At 34.3% G+C, this 17158-nt stretch overlaps 1 protein-coding gene across 1 annotated transcript; it reads right to left on the bottom strand.

Annotated features, from left to right (window-relative positions):
* Window positions 1–12951: 12951 nt before the first annotated feature.
* LOC133174845 (prostaglandin E2 receptor EP4 subtype-like) lies at window positions 12952–15065 on the bottom strand. The gene is made up of 2 exons (XM_061309945.1): window positions 14228–15065; window positions 12952–13441 (listed from the first exon to the last, which is right to left on the bottom strand). Exons 1-2 carry the CDS (start codon window positions 15050–15052, stop codon window positions 13154–13156), a joined length of 1113 nt encoding a protein of 370 aa, XP_061165929.1. The 5' UTR covers window positions 15053–15065; the 3' UTR covers window positions 12952–13153.
* Window positions 15066–17158: the final 2093 nt, after the last annotated feature.

The raw sequence follows: 17158 nt of genomic DNA, 5'->3' as shown, positions 1-17158 counted from the left end.
GTGTCCAGTCGTTTAAGCATAAGGAGTACCCTCGGAGTGGTTTGCCCTTCCTTTACTGGATAAACGTCTAACACATGTCACTAGGACAGAGTAAATCTCCCTCCGGAAGACAAGGTACAACCAGGGGTCAACTATTGAGTTTGTGATGCTCAATCTCGCCAGCAAAGGCTCCGTTTTACCCGCTGTTTCCGGAAGTGCGAACGAGGCATGTCCCAGAATATTGACCTTTTAATTGAATAATAAATACCTATGTGAATTCACCTTAGAAAAGTTTTTATATAATTAATATGTGAAAAGGCGTGTCCCAGCCCAATAACGCTAAAGATTACAATAGAATTCAAAAAATCAGAACGTTCACACGAATCTCTGTGTTCTTGCATCAAAGTTGATATAATAAACCGAATTCACAAAACATATAGTAAGTGAGAAATCTTTCATATCCTGTCTCATATATTGATGCACAAAGAAAGGTAAAATTTTAATGACATCTAAAAATCACTAATATTCTCATCGTAAGTCATTTCTATCTTGTGTATGATTTCTTGATTTTTTTTTAAAATCTGACTTCAGAAATTCCTATTTGATATTCATTTTATAAATAATAGCAATAAATTACATAATAAATTCTTTCATGGAAATTGTTTTCCAACTAAAACAAAAAAAAAAATAGCCCTTTTAATACTCTCTTTTGAAAGGAACCACTATTAAAATCTAAGAAGAGTATCCTCCTTAATTTTACAGGAATAAAACTCTTCACTTAACTTTTTAACACACAAAATGTTATGTGTCCCCATAACTACCATCTTACCATTAAAGGGAACCAACAGGAAGTAAACAGGACCACCACTGACATAAAAAAATGATGACATGCAAATCCTTCCATCCGCTCCATGTGGATTCTTTCTGGTATCTTTTATAGATAAAGTAGACAATTACCGCGATATTGAAGGTCCATGTAGCTAATACAATGATGATGCCGATAGTAGCATAGATGATGGAGTTAATTCTGTTGCTCTCTATGGATGTTTCAATAAAATTCAAAAAACACCATGTGCCAGGGTAAAACTTGCGACTTGAACCAAGTCCGAAAAAAGGTAAACTGCTGATGAGTGCCGAAAATCCCCAGGGGGTCGTAACATAAAGCTTGCTAAGTTTTTGACTTAAGTAGGGTCATAAGTTTGTTTTAGGTGCAATCTTAAGACCTCCTAAGTACTACTTAAGTATGTCTTAAACTGTAACATAAAACGGACTTAGCTAGGTCTTAGCTAAGTCAAACTTATGTTCAAAATATGTTTTATTAATCATCCTGGTTTTTCTATTTATTTATTTATATGTATTTGTAAAAATGATTTAGTTACGTTTTTAATCACATGTATATTAAAGTTGACGTCCTACCTATCGGTTTTTGCTAGGTTAGATTTGATTTCGTATTTAATTTTAGTTAATTCTGTTTAAACAATTCTGAATATTTGAAAACAAATATTGCACGGTCACAAAGTGGCACTAGTGGTTCATTGTAAATGCGTGAATATTGTTTATCACTCGAGACTGCGATGTTTTCAGTTTACCGTTTGTTGTTATTCTTCCGTTTGACAAATGTTCACTTGCTTTCAAATTGTCATTCTCGCAGACATGGCACGATAACCGAACGTCTACGTCCTTGAAATTGAAACTCTTAATAAAAAAGTAAAAAAAAACCAAAAAAAAAAAAAAAAAAAAAAAAAAAAAACCCAATAGGGGCATTTTGAATTTTTTTCCCTCCCATATCAGCAAGCAGACTGCAGACGTTTTATGATATACTTATTTACAATTTAATGAAGGGTGGAAAAGAATTGTTTTCAGAAAACAATTTTTCATATATCTCCAACCTATCAACAACTCTCTCTCTCTCTCTCGTTAACGGTAGTGAACCCCTGTCTGAATTCTCGCTTGTTGCGTTCTACATTCAATTTAATTTACAGAAAATCTTTATTAGTTTTCTACTCATAATCCTTTATTTCACCTACAATTTTTAAAATCATTTGATCTCATTTTTTCACAGTCAACAAACAAATCCATGATTACTGTATACAATTTACTTACAATGATTAGTGTTTATAACCAAGGTCCCATTAATATTTCAAATGTATCCCAAAAATAATATTTTGCATTTACATGTATGTCATTTAGAGAGTGACATTGGAATAAGTGATGTATATATACCCCCCCCCCCCCCCCCCGGGACAAAAAACTCAAATTCTTATACCAGTATATTAAATAGAGAAAATTATTTTTTAATGCAAAATATTAATAGATAAATGTTTTAACATAGTAAGTCGACCTTAAATAATTCTAAATATGTGTTTAAGAAAGTTAAGACATACTAAGTCACCTCTACCGGCCGCCTAAGTTTTGCTAAGATTGTCAAATCTTAGCAAGCTTCTAGTTACGGTCTTAAGTTTAAGACTGTACTTAAGTCCTACTTAAGCATGGTCTTAGACTTAAGTACCCTTTATGTTACGACCCCCAGTTGACTAATACTACTATGTTCGTACGAATTTCTTTGTGAGGTTTGTTGTAGTAAAAAGGGTAATATGTGGCGAAGAATCTATCAAAAGACATGCCACACACGATCATGGCAGACGACATCAGAGTAAACATATACCAAAACATCTGAAAGTTACATAGAGTTGGAGATACGCGGCTATATGTTAAGGCTGTCCGAAGACTTAATATGCATTATAAATACGCTATTATATTTTGAGCTAGCTTTTGATTTCGATTTGTAATCTATGTATACATGTGCAGTAAATTTGTGAAGAGAGTTTAATAAAGTATTGAGAAAAAGCATATTTGTGATGTCACATGACTGTGTTGATCACGTGACGGACACTTATAAAATTTCCTAATTGCTGCACAAAAATCCCATCGGCACAAGTGAAAAACAAAATTATTGAGAATAGTTTGTTACATAAATCAATTAAACGCATTCTTGCGTATATGTAAAGTGCTGGGGGCAAGTCTGAGTTTTACTTCTTAAGAAAATATTTCACGACAAATTCAACTTACCCACATACAAGGGGGCATTTTCCACTCTTCATCGCAATTTATACAAAATAGGATACATTACATACGATCCCCCAGCAAAATTCAGTTAGAAGACATACTTCTCTAGTAGATTCACGCAGGAAATCTTCAGTTTATCTTTATTAATCACTTGTGCCAGTCTAATATATGCATGATTTATACATTCTAACTCTGTCTACGGACGTGTAAGGGAGAGCGTTTCATATTCATTTTTTGTTATTGTCTGAATACGTACGTTATCAGTAAGAGAAAAGAATAACGCTATTGTATTGCAAATAATCACCATCATAACAGCACAAAGAAACTTTAAACAGCAATTCAGACACCTAATTTAAACATCAACGTCGAAATAATATCTACATGTCATGGGAAGGAATGTAAAAGTTATGACACTTTCCCCGTCATGACTGCTCAAGTTTGCAGTGATTTGACGTCATATTCTATTATGACGTCATATCTTGGAAGTTCAGAGAAGTAAGAACGGCTGGTACACTGTGATATTTATTGGACAGCCTTATCCTAGCTGTGTAATTCTCTCTTAAATTCTGAGGCGTACATAGAGAGAGATACGGGAACCGATATAAGTAGTCCACCTCCATCCGTGATCGCAAGTCCACAGACGTACCTATAAAATGGCCGCCAGTTATGAGTTTTGGCAGTCACTAGTAATACCACCAGGGCAATAATATTTCCACCAACACCGAATGCAAAAAGAAGATAAGCTGGAACAGCGTTAATAACTAGAGATTCCGCATCGCCCTCTGTTGATATATTATCGGTCAATGCATCTTTGGTGGCCATGGTAAAATTATTTTGTGCTACATCGGTATTCATGGTTAAAATATTGAAATTAATATTTTCACTTTTAACTAACCAATGCACTTATATTTATTTTCAAACAATCATTTTTATATACCATATTCTTCCTCGTTGAATAACTTTTTTTCAGTCATGCGTAACATGTACTTATCATGATTTTACTTTATCATCATTGGACGCCTACAGAATTCGATGTCTAGGTACTTAGTTGCTAAGTGCATAACATGATACAGCATTAATTAATATCCTGGTCTATTTGGTAAGACAACAAATCATTTCTTTTTCATAAATCCCACGCTTTGCTCGGATCTTTTGATTTGTCCATGTCAGGACCATTCAGAGTTGAAGTAACTGAAGCCGTTGATGATTATTTTGTCACCCTATAGCCACACATTGTGTGCTTGTTACCTACTATCGGCCAAAACTCTTTCTAATTGATTATCTCCACATACAGTAAGATAAGTTATTTCTTCAGGGCCATAATATTACAGAGATGTGAACGAGAACGAATCATAAAGAGATGGTTAGATGTAGGCCTTATTGCCAGATTGAAGTTCGCACATTCTAACTTTGAAGGTAACTCTTGACCAAGCTTTGTAGAAGCTTTATTGATTATCAATAAATTAATATTAACAACGAATGAAGTACTTATTTGTACTTCAAATAGAAAATAAGTCATATTAAAAACTGAAGTCTATATCTTTTGAGATAGAACTGAATATTCAACAGCCTTTTTCAATGAAGAAAAAAAATCTAAACAAATCTTGAAAACCTGTACTTTTGCTGATGTATTAATAATTGGAACCAGTTAAGATTTGCATTTTTATTAAATAAATTATCTATTAGGTACATGTATATAATAATAACTTACATTGTTAACTAATGATTGTTTACCATTGTATTTTCTGTCCCATTATTATCTATCGACACGCTACCTGTTTTGTTCTGAGTGTCCAGTCGTTTAAGCATAAGGAGTACCCTCGGAGTGGTTTGCCCTTCCTTTACTGGATAAACGTCTAACACATGTCACTAGGACAGAGTAAATCTCCCTCCGGAAGACAAGGTACAACCAGGGGTCAACTATTGAGTTTGTGATGCTCAATCTCGCCAGCAAAGGCTCCGTTTTACCCGCTGTTTCCGGAAGTGCGAACGAGGCATGTCCCAGAATATTGACCTTTTAATTGAATAATATATACCTATGTGAATTCACCTTAGAAAAGTTTTTATATAATTAATATGTGAAAAGGCGTGTCCCAGCCCAATAACGCTAAAGATTACAATAGAATTCAAAAAATCAGAACGTTCACACGAATCTCTGTGTTCTTGCATCAAAGTTGATATAATAAACCGAATTCACAAAACATACAGTAAGTGAGAAATCTTTCATATCCTGTCTCATATATTGATGCACAAAGAAAGGTAAAATTTTAATGACATCTAAAAATCACTAATATTCTCATCGTAAGTCATTTCTATCTTGTGTATGATTTCTTGATTTTTTTTTAAAATCTGACTTCAGAAATTCCTATTTGATATTCATTTTATAAATAATAGCAATAAATTACATAATAAATTCTTTCATGGAAATTGTTTTCCAACTAAAACAAAAAAAATAGCCCTTTTAATACTCTCTTTTGAAAGGAACCACTATTAAAATCTAAGAAGAGTATACTCCTTAATTTTACAGGAATAAAACTCTTCACTTAACTTTTTAACACACAAAATGTTATGTGTCCCCATAACTACCATCTTACCATTAAAGGGAACCAACAGGAAGTAAACAGGACCACCACTGACATAAAAAAATGATGACATGCAAATCCTTCCATCCGCTCCATGTGGATTCTTTCTGGTATCTTTTATAGATAAAGTAGACAATTACCGCGATATTGAAGGTCCATGTAGCTAATACAATGATGATGCCGATAGTAGCATAGATGATGGAGTTAATTCTGTTGCTCTCTATGGATGTTTCAATAAAATTCAAAAAACACCCATGTGCCAGGGTAAAACTTGCAACTTGAACCAAGTCCGAAAAAAGGTAAACTGCTGATGAGTGCCGAAAATCCCCAGGGGGTCGTAACATAAAGCTTGCTAAGTTTTTGACTTAAGTAGGGTCATAAGTTTGTTTTAGGTGCAATCTTAAGACCTCCTAAGTACTACTTAAGTATGTCTTAAACTGTAACATAAAACGGACTTAGCTAGGTCTTAGCTAAGTCAAACTTATGTTCAAAATATGTTTTATTAATCATCCTGGTTTTTCTATTTATTTATTTATATGTATTTGTAAAAATGATTTAGTTACGTTTTTAATCACATGTATATTAAAGTTGACGTCCTACCTATCGGTTTTTGCTAGGTTAGATTTGATTTCGTATTTAATTTTAGTTAATTCTGTTTAAACAATTCTGAATATTTGAAAACAAATATTGCACGGTCACAAAGTGGCACTAGTGGTTCATTGTAAATGCGTGAATATTGTTTATCACTCGAGACTGCGATGTTTTCAGTTTACCGTTTGTTGTTATTCTTCCGTTTGACAAATGTTCACTTGCTTTCAAATTGTCATTCTCGCAGACATGGCACGATAACCGAACGTCTACGTACTTGAAATTGAAACTCTTAATAAAAAAGTAAAAAAAAACCAAAAAAAAAAAAAAAAAAAAAAACCAAAAAAAAAAAAAAACCCCAATAGGGGCATTTTGAATTTTTTTCCCTCCCATATCAGCAAGCAGACTACAGACGTTTTATGATATACTTATTTACAATTTAATGAAGGGTGGAAAAGAATTGTTTTCAGAAAACAATTTTTCATATATCTCCAACCTATCAACAACTCTCTCTCTCTGTCTCTCCCTCTCTCTCGTTAACGGTAGTGAACCCCTGTCTGAATTCTCGCTTGTTGCGTTCTACATTCAATTTAATTTACAGAAAATCTTTATTAGTTTTCTACTCATAATCCTTTATTTCATCTACAATTTTTAAAATCATTTGATCTCATTTTTTCACAGTCAACAAACAAATCCATGATTACTGTATACAATTTACTTACAATGATTAGTGTTTATAACCAAGGTCCCATTAATATTTCAAATGTATCCCAAAAATAATATTTTGCATTTACATGTATGTCATTTAGAGAGTGACATTGGAATAAGTGATGTATATATACCCCCCCCCCCCCCCCCCCGGGACAAAAAACTCAAATTCTTATACCAGTATATTAAATAGAGAAAATTATTTTTTAATACAAAATATTAATAGATAAATGTTTTAACATAGTAAGTCGACCTTAAATAATTCTAATTATTATACTTTCATGTTAAATACTAAAATCTGATTGGTTTAGACACATTTAACAATCCGTAATGTTACCCTCAGCGTTAGCAACACACTTGACAACGGGTAACATTACGAAAATATTACATGCGTTCAAATCATGCGCGTACGGTTCACCGTAGAATTCTCAAAGCGTCAGTTGTGCGTTTGAAAGAAGCCGAATAAACGACGTCAATAAAAGCTTGCGTCCGATGTAGCTTACTTGAAAACAACAAACGACAGACGAAACATCCCTGCGAGTGCAAACTTTAGATGACAAAGGACTTTTTGATAGCAAACAAACAATAAAGAGGTTGGTTAATCTTTTCCGAAGCTTTCTTATTGAGAAAAGTAGAAGCGGGGAGTTTGAAAGCTTTCTAAGCGTGAACTTAACGACGATCTCCGAATTTTTTTATGACACCCGAAATCAATAAGACATTCAGTATAATAAAATAAATAGTGCACGTTTTTGAGGGTAACAGCATCTTCGCTAGCCAAGGGCTTCTGATACGCTACTCTCCTCATAAGCCCTTGGCATACGGTGTTAAAAAAAGTTGGGATTTTTTTCTCAAGTTGTGATTGGAGTTGATCGACATCGTTCGACCAATCAGCAATTGTTTTTTGTAAATGACGATATTTGCGCTCGGGATATATCTTGACTCTTTGATATCGGTAATGTAAAACGCAAGTAAACAATGATCCGTAAGATAACATGCCATTCTATGAATAGCAATATGGTGTCATCCAATTTCTAAAGCAACGTGCAAATATGTGATTAAGAATCTAGACTGAAGATGTAGATTTGCATTTTTACATGTTTAAATAACAAATTAACATAACTCAATACCTTCTTGTTAATTATTCTTTAAAAACAAATTTTTTTTAAATACGCTTTTTATTTCTGTCGATGACGCAATCTGTGCGTACCTGGTAAGAATCATGATCACGTGACAAAAACAATCCTGTCTTTTGTCAGCACCGTATGCCAAGGGTTTATGAGGAGAGTAGCGTATCAGAAACCCTTGGCTAGCGAAGATGGGGTAACAGTTGAAATTGACACCCCTCGGAAAACCATTGTCAACCTCCGCTGATGCGTCGGTTGACAATGGTTTTCCTTGGGGTGTCAATTTCAACTGTTACCCTCAAAAACGTGCACTATTTATATAATATGTGTTTAAGAAAGTTAAGACATACTAAGTCACCTCTACCGGCCGCCTAAGTTTTGCTAAGATTGTCAAATCTTAGCAAGCTTCTAGTTACGGTCTTAAGTTTAAGACTGTACTTAAGTCCTACTTAAGCATGGTCTTAGACTTAAGTACCCTTTATGTTACGACCCCCAGATGACTAATACTACTATGTTCGTACGAATTTCTTTGTGAGGTTTGTTGTAGTAAAAAGGGTAATATGTGGCGAAGAATCTATCAAAAGACATGCCACACACGATCATGGCGGACGACATCAGAGTAAACATATACCAAAACATCTGAAAGTTACATAGAGTTGGAGATACGCGGCTATATGTTAAGGCTGTCCGAAGACTTAATATGCATTATAAATACGCTATTATATTTTGAGCTAGCTTTTGATTTCGATTTGTAATCTATGTATACATGTGCAGTAAATTTGTGAAGAGAGTTTAATAAAGTATTGAGAAAAAGCATATTTGTGATGTCACATGACTGTGTTGATCACGTGACGGACACTTATAAAATTTCCTAATTGCTGCACAAAAATCCCATCGGCACAAGTGAAAAACAAAATTATTGAGAATAGTTTGTTACATAAATCAATTAAACGCATTCTTGCGTATATGTAAAGTGCTGGGGGCAAGTCTGAGTTTTACTTCTTAAGAAAATATTTCACGACAAATTCAACTTACCCACATACAAGGGGGCATTTTCCACTCTTCATCGCAATTTATACAAAATAGGATACATTACATACGATCCCCCAGCAAAATTCAGTTAGAAGACATACTTCTCTAGTAGATTCACGCAGGAAATCTTCAGTTTATCTTTATTAATCACTTGTGCCAGTCTAATATATGCATGATTTATACATTCTAACTCTGTCTACGGACGTGTAAGGGAGAGCGTTTCATATTCATTTTTTGTTATTGTCTGAATACGTACGTTATCAGTAAGAGAAAAGAATAACGCTATTGTATTGCAAATAATCACCATCATAACAGCACAAAGAAACTTTAAACAGCAATTCAGACACCTAATTTAAACATCAACGTCGAAATAATATCTACATGTCATGGGAAGGAATGTAAAAGTTATGACACTTTCCCCGTCATGACTGCTCAAGTTTGCAGTGATTTGACGTCATATTCTATTATGACGTCATATCTTGGAAGTTCAGAGAAGTAAGAACGGCTGGTACACTGTGATATTTATTGGACAGCCTTATCCTAGCTGTGTAATTCTCTCTTAAATTCTGAGGCGTACATAGAGAGAGATACGGGAACCGATATAAGTAGTCCACCTCCATCCGTGATCGCAAGTCCACAGACGTACCTATAAAATGGCCGCCAGTTATGAGTTTTGGCAGTCACTAGTAATACCACCAGGGCAATAATATTTCCACCAACTCCGAAGACAAACACCAGATAGGCCGGAACAGCATTGCTTACAAGAGATTCAATTTTCCCTCCTGTAACCGTGGTTAATGTTTCTGCCATTATGTGGGTAGAAACGTCCACGATAGATGTACTAACCTCAGGTGATGCTGTATTCATAGTTTATATAAAAATAAACTTATAGTGTTTAACACACTAAATACTGATTTTGTACTGAGCTTATACAGAATACAGTGTTACATTTATCTATCAAACAATACATAAAACTATAAAGAATGACCTTTCCCTTTCTGTTTATTTTAAGGGTATATATTATATGTAAATAAGTCGTAAAATAATCAGGTAATGTAGATAATAACTTACTAATGAAAAATGTCGCCTGCGTGGCGCAGTGGTTAGCGTTTGCTCTAGAGTCGCGGCGTAGAGTTGATTCTTGCTTCGCGGGTTCGAATCCACTGCGGGATGTGAAGACCGGTCCTTCGGATGAAACAGGATGAGACGAGGTCCCGTGTCGTAGTAGGTGTTGGCACGATAATGATCCCTCACTGCTCAATGGCCCTGAGTGCCGAGTATAGGTCAAAATTTGCAGCCCTCCACCGGCAAGTGGTGGCGTCTCTATATGAGTTCTCGAAAACTCAGAATTCTCGAGAGGGACGTTAAACAACAAACAAACAAACTACTGAAAAACACATGTACAAATTCTTACATATAATTGGTCAGGTTTGACATGTAAGGCACATCTGATAGTATATGTAATAGGTATATGCCGAAGATACTATAAGTATTATGTGAAGATCATAGGGGTCCGATCTTGGCCAATCTTTGATATACATTGAAATAAGAGAATTCTGACTGTTGTTCACTAAATAAAGATAAATGACAATGGGATAAGTTTTATTGATTGATTATTGTATGTTGCTTAAATTCTCGTTCGAGAATTTTTCACTTATATAGAGACGTCACCTATACCAGTGAAGGACTTCAGATTTATACCTTTACTCGGCACTCAGGGCCATTTAGCAGTGAGGGTTTTACCAACGCCTACCGTGACACAGGGCCTCGGCTTTTAAGGTCTCATCCGAAAGACATGCAACTGTCACTTCAAAGTGCCGAGCGTTTGGCGAAGGAACAGTTGCTACCTTTTTTGGACGACTTAGGTCGGTCGCGACCGTGATTCGAACACACAACCTTCCCATTACGGAGCGAGCGCACTACCAACTGCCTAGGATCAAGGATAGGGTCGATTACTTTCAAATGTAATTGATTAAATTACAAATACTTTGGATTTTAAAAGTAATCGATTACAAGCTGATTACAGCCACATTATAAAGTAATTGATTATATCTGATTACTTTTCCATCATGTAATCATGATTACTTGTGATTACTCTAGATTACATCATCATTATTTAAAAGCATTTTTTCTGACAAGTTTTTAATTTAATGTTGAATATAGAACATAGTTTTTTGCAGGTCATTATATTCTAAATTCAATACTCTTTTCACGCACTTTTTAATTGCATTTAATCATCATTTATATTTTAAGGGTAGATTTTTAACAAAAATTGGTTACATGTCCATAGATGGTTTTAGCTGATCATCATGTTTCTGTCTCATATACAAAATTGCTTAGCTGCTATAAAGTATTTCGAAAGTAACCACATAATACAGCTATATCATAGTTACTAAGAGGATTTACTCACTACTTGGATGGTTGACCTAATTATAAATATTCCTGTGGATAATAGAAGATATATAGCTATGCATAGCCTATTATTTTATAATAATTTTTGCTCATAAACAAATTTGCAGACTGAAACTTATTCACTGAATATCATTAAAAAACCATAGTTTTTTGTACTTCTATTACCATTGTAATCATAAGGTAATCATAAGGTAATCAAAAAGTAATCAAGAGATTAGCGTTTACCTGGTAAATACAGAGGGATCACAGCAAGAGATTTCTTTTTCTCATGTATAAGATTTTTAATAAATTCTGCTTCACATGAATACAAAAATAGGTCTGCTAACATCGGGGCACAATCGGTACCCATGGGAAAATCTGATTGTTGGAAGAGCTGGTCTCCACATACAAAGTAGATATTGTCAATCAGAAACTCAAGCATCTTTTCAATATCAACTTCAGAGTACTAGTGTGTACAATCAAAATGTTTTTTAACCAAATAATTTTGTAAACGATCAATGACAAGGTAAGTAAATTTATGAGCTCCATTTTCATTGAAAAAACAGCTGTCAGTGATCTCAAAAAGCCTGGACTTTAATTTATCGTGGGGTATGGTTGTATACAGAGTTCAAAAGTTTTTATGTTATTGATTTTGGTAAAATTTCGTGATTTCAAATTTTCCAAAAGTTCCTTGGAATATTTGAGTATCCACACCTGATTTACACCACTTCTCGAATATATTGTTGCAAAGTACTCCTGAATTTCTCCTTCACTGCTGTCAATATTTCAGTGAGGAGTAAAGAAAGAGGTTTGGTAGAATATTTACTGGAATCCGCTATGTATGTTTGTTTGTGAGGATTTTTATGAAGTTTAGGAATCCAATATAAATATGGGAATTCAAATTCATTTTGGTTGTTGGGAATATCAGAAATATTCATAACTGACATATGAATTTGATTGATTGATTGTCTGTTGTTTTGCGTCCCATTCGAGAATTTTTCACTCATATAGAGACGTCACCATATACCGGTGAAGGGCTTCAAATTTTGACCTTTACTCGGCACTCAGGGCCATTGAGCAGTGAGGGATCTTTATCGTGCCAACGCCTACCGTGAGACACGGGGCCTCGGTTTTTAAGGTCTCATCCGAAGGACCCCATGTGATTTTGAAGAATTTTATATTTCATATAAATTGGTAGTTTTTCATTAATTTAATGTTATAAAAAATTTGTTAAACACACAAAATCTCGTTAAATTTGTTTATTCCCTCAATGAATGAATGTTAATATAACTATGAAAGATAATTCTCAACAAAGCTTATTAGAGCTATAAATTGATCATTTACCATAGTGAAAAACTTATACAATTAAAGGAGAAAATAAATCATATTTAAAAGTTTAAGCAGTTTCACACGAATTCTTCTTGAAAATGAAATTCACAATCCTAGTTTCGGATTGTGAATATCATTTGTGATAAAACTTAATATACAGTAATCGTTTTCAATGTAAATGGAAAAAAGGGAATTATAAAAAGCCAAAATCAATCTTTCGAAACCCGTGTTCTTCTGGTTCATGTGACGAGAATGGGAAACATTTAAATTTGCATTCATATTCATTATTCATGAATTAGAAGATTATACAATTGTTTGATTAAAATCATATTTTCTGTCACAAATCTTTCCAATTTAAACATTGCAGCCCTCATTCGAACTTATGGACGCCGTATCTGGTTTGTTCTTTGTCTCTAAAGACAGAGCTTCGAGAGTGTGTGGAGTACTCTCTGAGATGTTGGCTTTCCTCTTGCTGTATATGCGTCTAACACAGACCAGCACAGCAGAGTAGATCTCTCCCCGGAACACAAGGTACAACCAGGGGTCAACTATGGAGTTTGTGATGCTCAGTCTTGTCAATAAAAGCTCAGTTTTACCAGCTGTTTCCGGAAGTGCGAATGAGGCATGTCCCAGAATATTTACCTGAAAATAGTACAGTATATAGTAATGACAACAAGCGTTTTCACCAGGATATAGAGTATACAGTTGACAGGAAAGCAAAGGTATCGTGTCCCAGAATGATCAAATCAAATACATCGTGTACACGTAGTTCTTGTGACTTGTCATACAACATTCATTTTCGAAATAACATATGGAGTAACGTTTATTTGACGGGTCCTTCTATATTACCTTATGAAGTATATTCATTTCGCCTCATGATATTTATAAAAAGAGTTCATTTTACATTTACATTAAAACTGACCCAATATATTTCTTATTTTGATTAGAATAATTTATTTTTGACACAAGAACGTAGATATCAACAAATTAAATCGTTGTCCAGGACGTCCTTGTCATTGAAGTAAAATGAATTTAAAAGACTGGAAAATATATTGTATCTCCATAGAAATTAAAGGACATACAGTATATACCAAAATCTTTCAATGGTTGACCTATCTCAGAAATAAGGATTCCAAATGACATTTTGTCATATCTGAATATTCATATTCATTGTCTACTTTTTGACTTTTTCCCTTTTCTTATTTTTCGAAGAGAGTTGTTTTGAGCAGAGGTACTTTGATCAAACAGAGAGTCTTGAAAATCTTATAATTGCAGAAAAAACATCGGAATTATTTTCTAATGGACGTTTTTCTTCGAACATTGAAAGGAATCCTATTAAAATAGATCTTAACTCATAAAACTTGTCATTTCAATTCTTAACACAAAAAATATAACATGTATATATCTCTGAAATTATCAACTTCTTACCATTAATGGGAACCAACAGGAAGTAAACAGAATCACCACTGACAAGAGAAAAATTATGACATGCGCATCTTTCCATCCGCTCCAAGTGGACTCTTTCTTGTATCTCTTGTAAACAAAGTAGATGATAACTGCGATATTGAAGGTCCATGTAGCAAAGACAATGATGATGCCGATAGAAGCATAGATGATTGAGTTAATTATATTGCTCTCTATGGATGTTTCAATAAAATTCAAAAAACACCATGTGCCAGGATAAAACTTACGACTGGAACCAAGTCCGAAAAAAGGTAAACTGCTGATGAGCGCCGAAAGTACCCAGATGACTAATAAAACTACATTAGTTCGGATTTTTTTGTGGGGTTTGTTGTAGTAAAAAGGATAATATGTGGCGAAGAATCTGTCAAAAGACATGCCACAAACGATCATGGCGGACGACATCAGAGTAAACATATACCAAAACATCTGAAAGTTACATAGAGTTGGAGACAATTCTCTCTGTAATTCTGAGGCGTACATAGAGAGGGATACGGGAACCGATATAAGTAGTCCACCTCCATCCGTGATCGCAAGTCCACAGACGTACCTATAAAATGGCCGCCAGTTATGAGTTTTGGCAGTCACTAGTAATACCACCAGGGCAATAATATTTCCACCAACTCCGAAGACAAACACCAGATAGGCCGGAACAGCATTACTTACGAGAGATTCAGCTTTCCCTCCTGTAACCGTGGTTAATGTTTCTGCCATTGTGTGGGTAGAAACGTCCACGATAGATGTACTAAACTCACTTGGTACTGTATCATTATTCATAGTTAATATTAACATAAATTCACAGTGTTTGACACAGCAAACACTTTTTTAAATAAACTCACAGTGCTTCACACAGTAAAGACTTTGTACTGAGCTTATACAGAATACTTCGTTCTATTTATCTATCAAACAATACACAAGACTATAAATAATAACTTCTCCCTTTCCGTTTATTTCAAGGATATATATCAAAAGTAAACAGGTCGTGAAAACAATCATGTAATGTAGATATTTATTACTACTGAAAAACACGTGTACGAATTCTTACATATAATTGTACATCTGATTGTATATGAACTAGATATACTATATAAAAATATTAAATGCGTATAGCCTAGCTAGGGATCCCATTTTGGTCAATCTTTGATCAAATTTCAAAAATTCAATGAAATAAGAGAATTCTGACTGTTGTGAAATAAAGATCATTAGGCACTAGCCTTTTCATTCTGGTGTCAAGCAGGACTGTTGGAATGTAAAAGACGAAGATAACGAACAATAATTGATCTCATAAATCCTGTAAAGAATACACATCGTAAAAAAGTCAAAAACACGAACCTCTGGAGACTCCAGAAATGGGATCAGGTGCCTAGATGGAGTAATCATCCTCTGTTGACCAATTACATCCGCCCTGAGCCCTCTACTGATCAGGTAAACGGGGTAAACCTAGTCAAAATAGTATAATAACAATAGCCTAATAATTTGTGGCAAATACGATCCAACGATAGTTCGTATTTGCAAACAAGCTCATTATAACGACCATTGAATTTGCGAAATGCTGAGTGTAAACGAGATTCAGCGTAGTTGAAAACCATGTCATATCAACTTATTTGTCAGTAACTGACCTCTGTTCAAAAATTGATCATACTCATGACATACTCAAGCTTTTGAGTATCGAATCATTTGGGAGAAATAAACACCCAATACAGGTAATTGTGGAATATTACTAAATAAATTGAGAAAGTTTACCATGGAAAAACTGTATTCACCCCATATGTTATATAATTTAGTTGCTAGTTGGGAATAAGCATCTGTAGTCAGTAAAATATCCAAGTACAAAGCAGATGTGTCAGATTCTATATATGGTTCATGCTGATTCACTGGGATATATCGACTAGACATATGGATGAGAATAGCTATTTTTTATTGATAAAATGTCGTCAATATATCGAAGCTTTGAACTGTGAGCCGTAAAAAGAGTTTTTTTAATCACATGTAAAAGTTTTTGAAGAAATTCTGCTTCATTAGAACATAAAAACAGGTCAGCTAATAAAGAAGCATAATAAGTGACCATTGCAAGATTGTTAGTCAATTACAATATCAATATGTACTTCAAAGTTCTTGTGTAGAATCAGTGATTTTTAATGACCGTTGTCTATAATGTCAATTAGCATGCACTTTGATTTACCGTAAGGAATCGTTGTATAAAGCGTTTAAGTTATATGTTTTGATTTTTTAAAAAAAAATTAAAATTCCAAAAGTACTTAATAGTTTTTGTGAGTCCAATTCACACCAATTCTTGAATATGCTATAGCAAAGCACGTCTGAAGTTTCTTCTTCATAGCAGTTAATATTTGATGAGGAATAAAGATAGGTTGAACATTTACTGGACCCTGCAATATATCCGTGTTAGTAATGTTCCTCAGCTTGCCTATATATGTACATTGCCTGTAATTTCAAGTTTTACCTCCTTTTCGTTACACCTATAAAACATTACGTAAACCTGTAAAAAATGCCACAGTCTGATTTCACAAGTCCATTAAACAATACAAATTTTGGAGCAGAGCAAACACGGGCCTCTAAACCTATCCACTCACAGCCTCACATACACACACACACGAGAGAGAGAGAGAGAGAGAGAGAGAGAGAGAGAGAGAGAGAGAAAATTGAAATGTTACTAACATTTTTTTACTATTCTTCCAAGTTCTAACAAGCTATGCACAAATTGAGTTACGGATGTTACGGATCCGGAAGTGTAGACAACTTGTACACGATATAGAAACCGTGGTCTCCATGTGACATTTTGCAACATTCAATTCCTGAAATCCACTTGTATTGTCATTCATTTGTTTCATTATCTTTTTTTTTTAGTGCATGGAGAGTTGTAAATCACATAGAGAACTG

This window comes from Saccostrea echinata, unplaced genomic scaffold, assembly GCF_033153115.1.
Source record: "Saccostrea echinata isolate AGI-Se365-2 ecotype Australia unplaced genomic scaffold, CSIRO_AGI_Sech_v1 ptg000060l, whole genome shotgun sequence".
In the NCBI taxonomy this organism is placed as follows: domain Eukaryota; kingdom Metazoa; phylum Mollusca; class Bivalvia; order Ostreida; family Ostreidae; genus Saccostrea; species Saccostrea echinata.
Note: the sequence above shows the minus strand (reverse complement) of the source record. Positions and strands in the feature narration are given on the sequence as shown.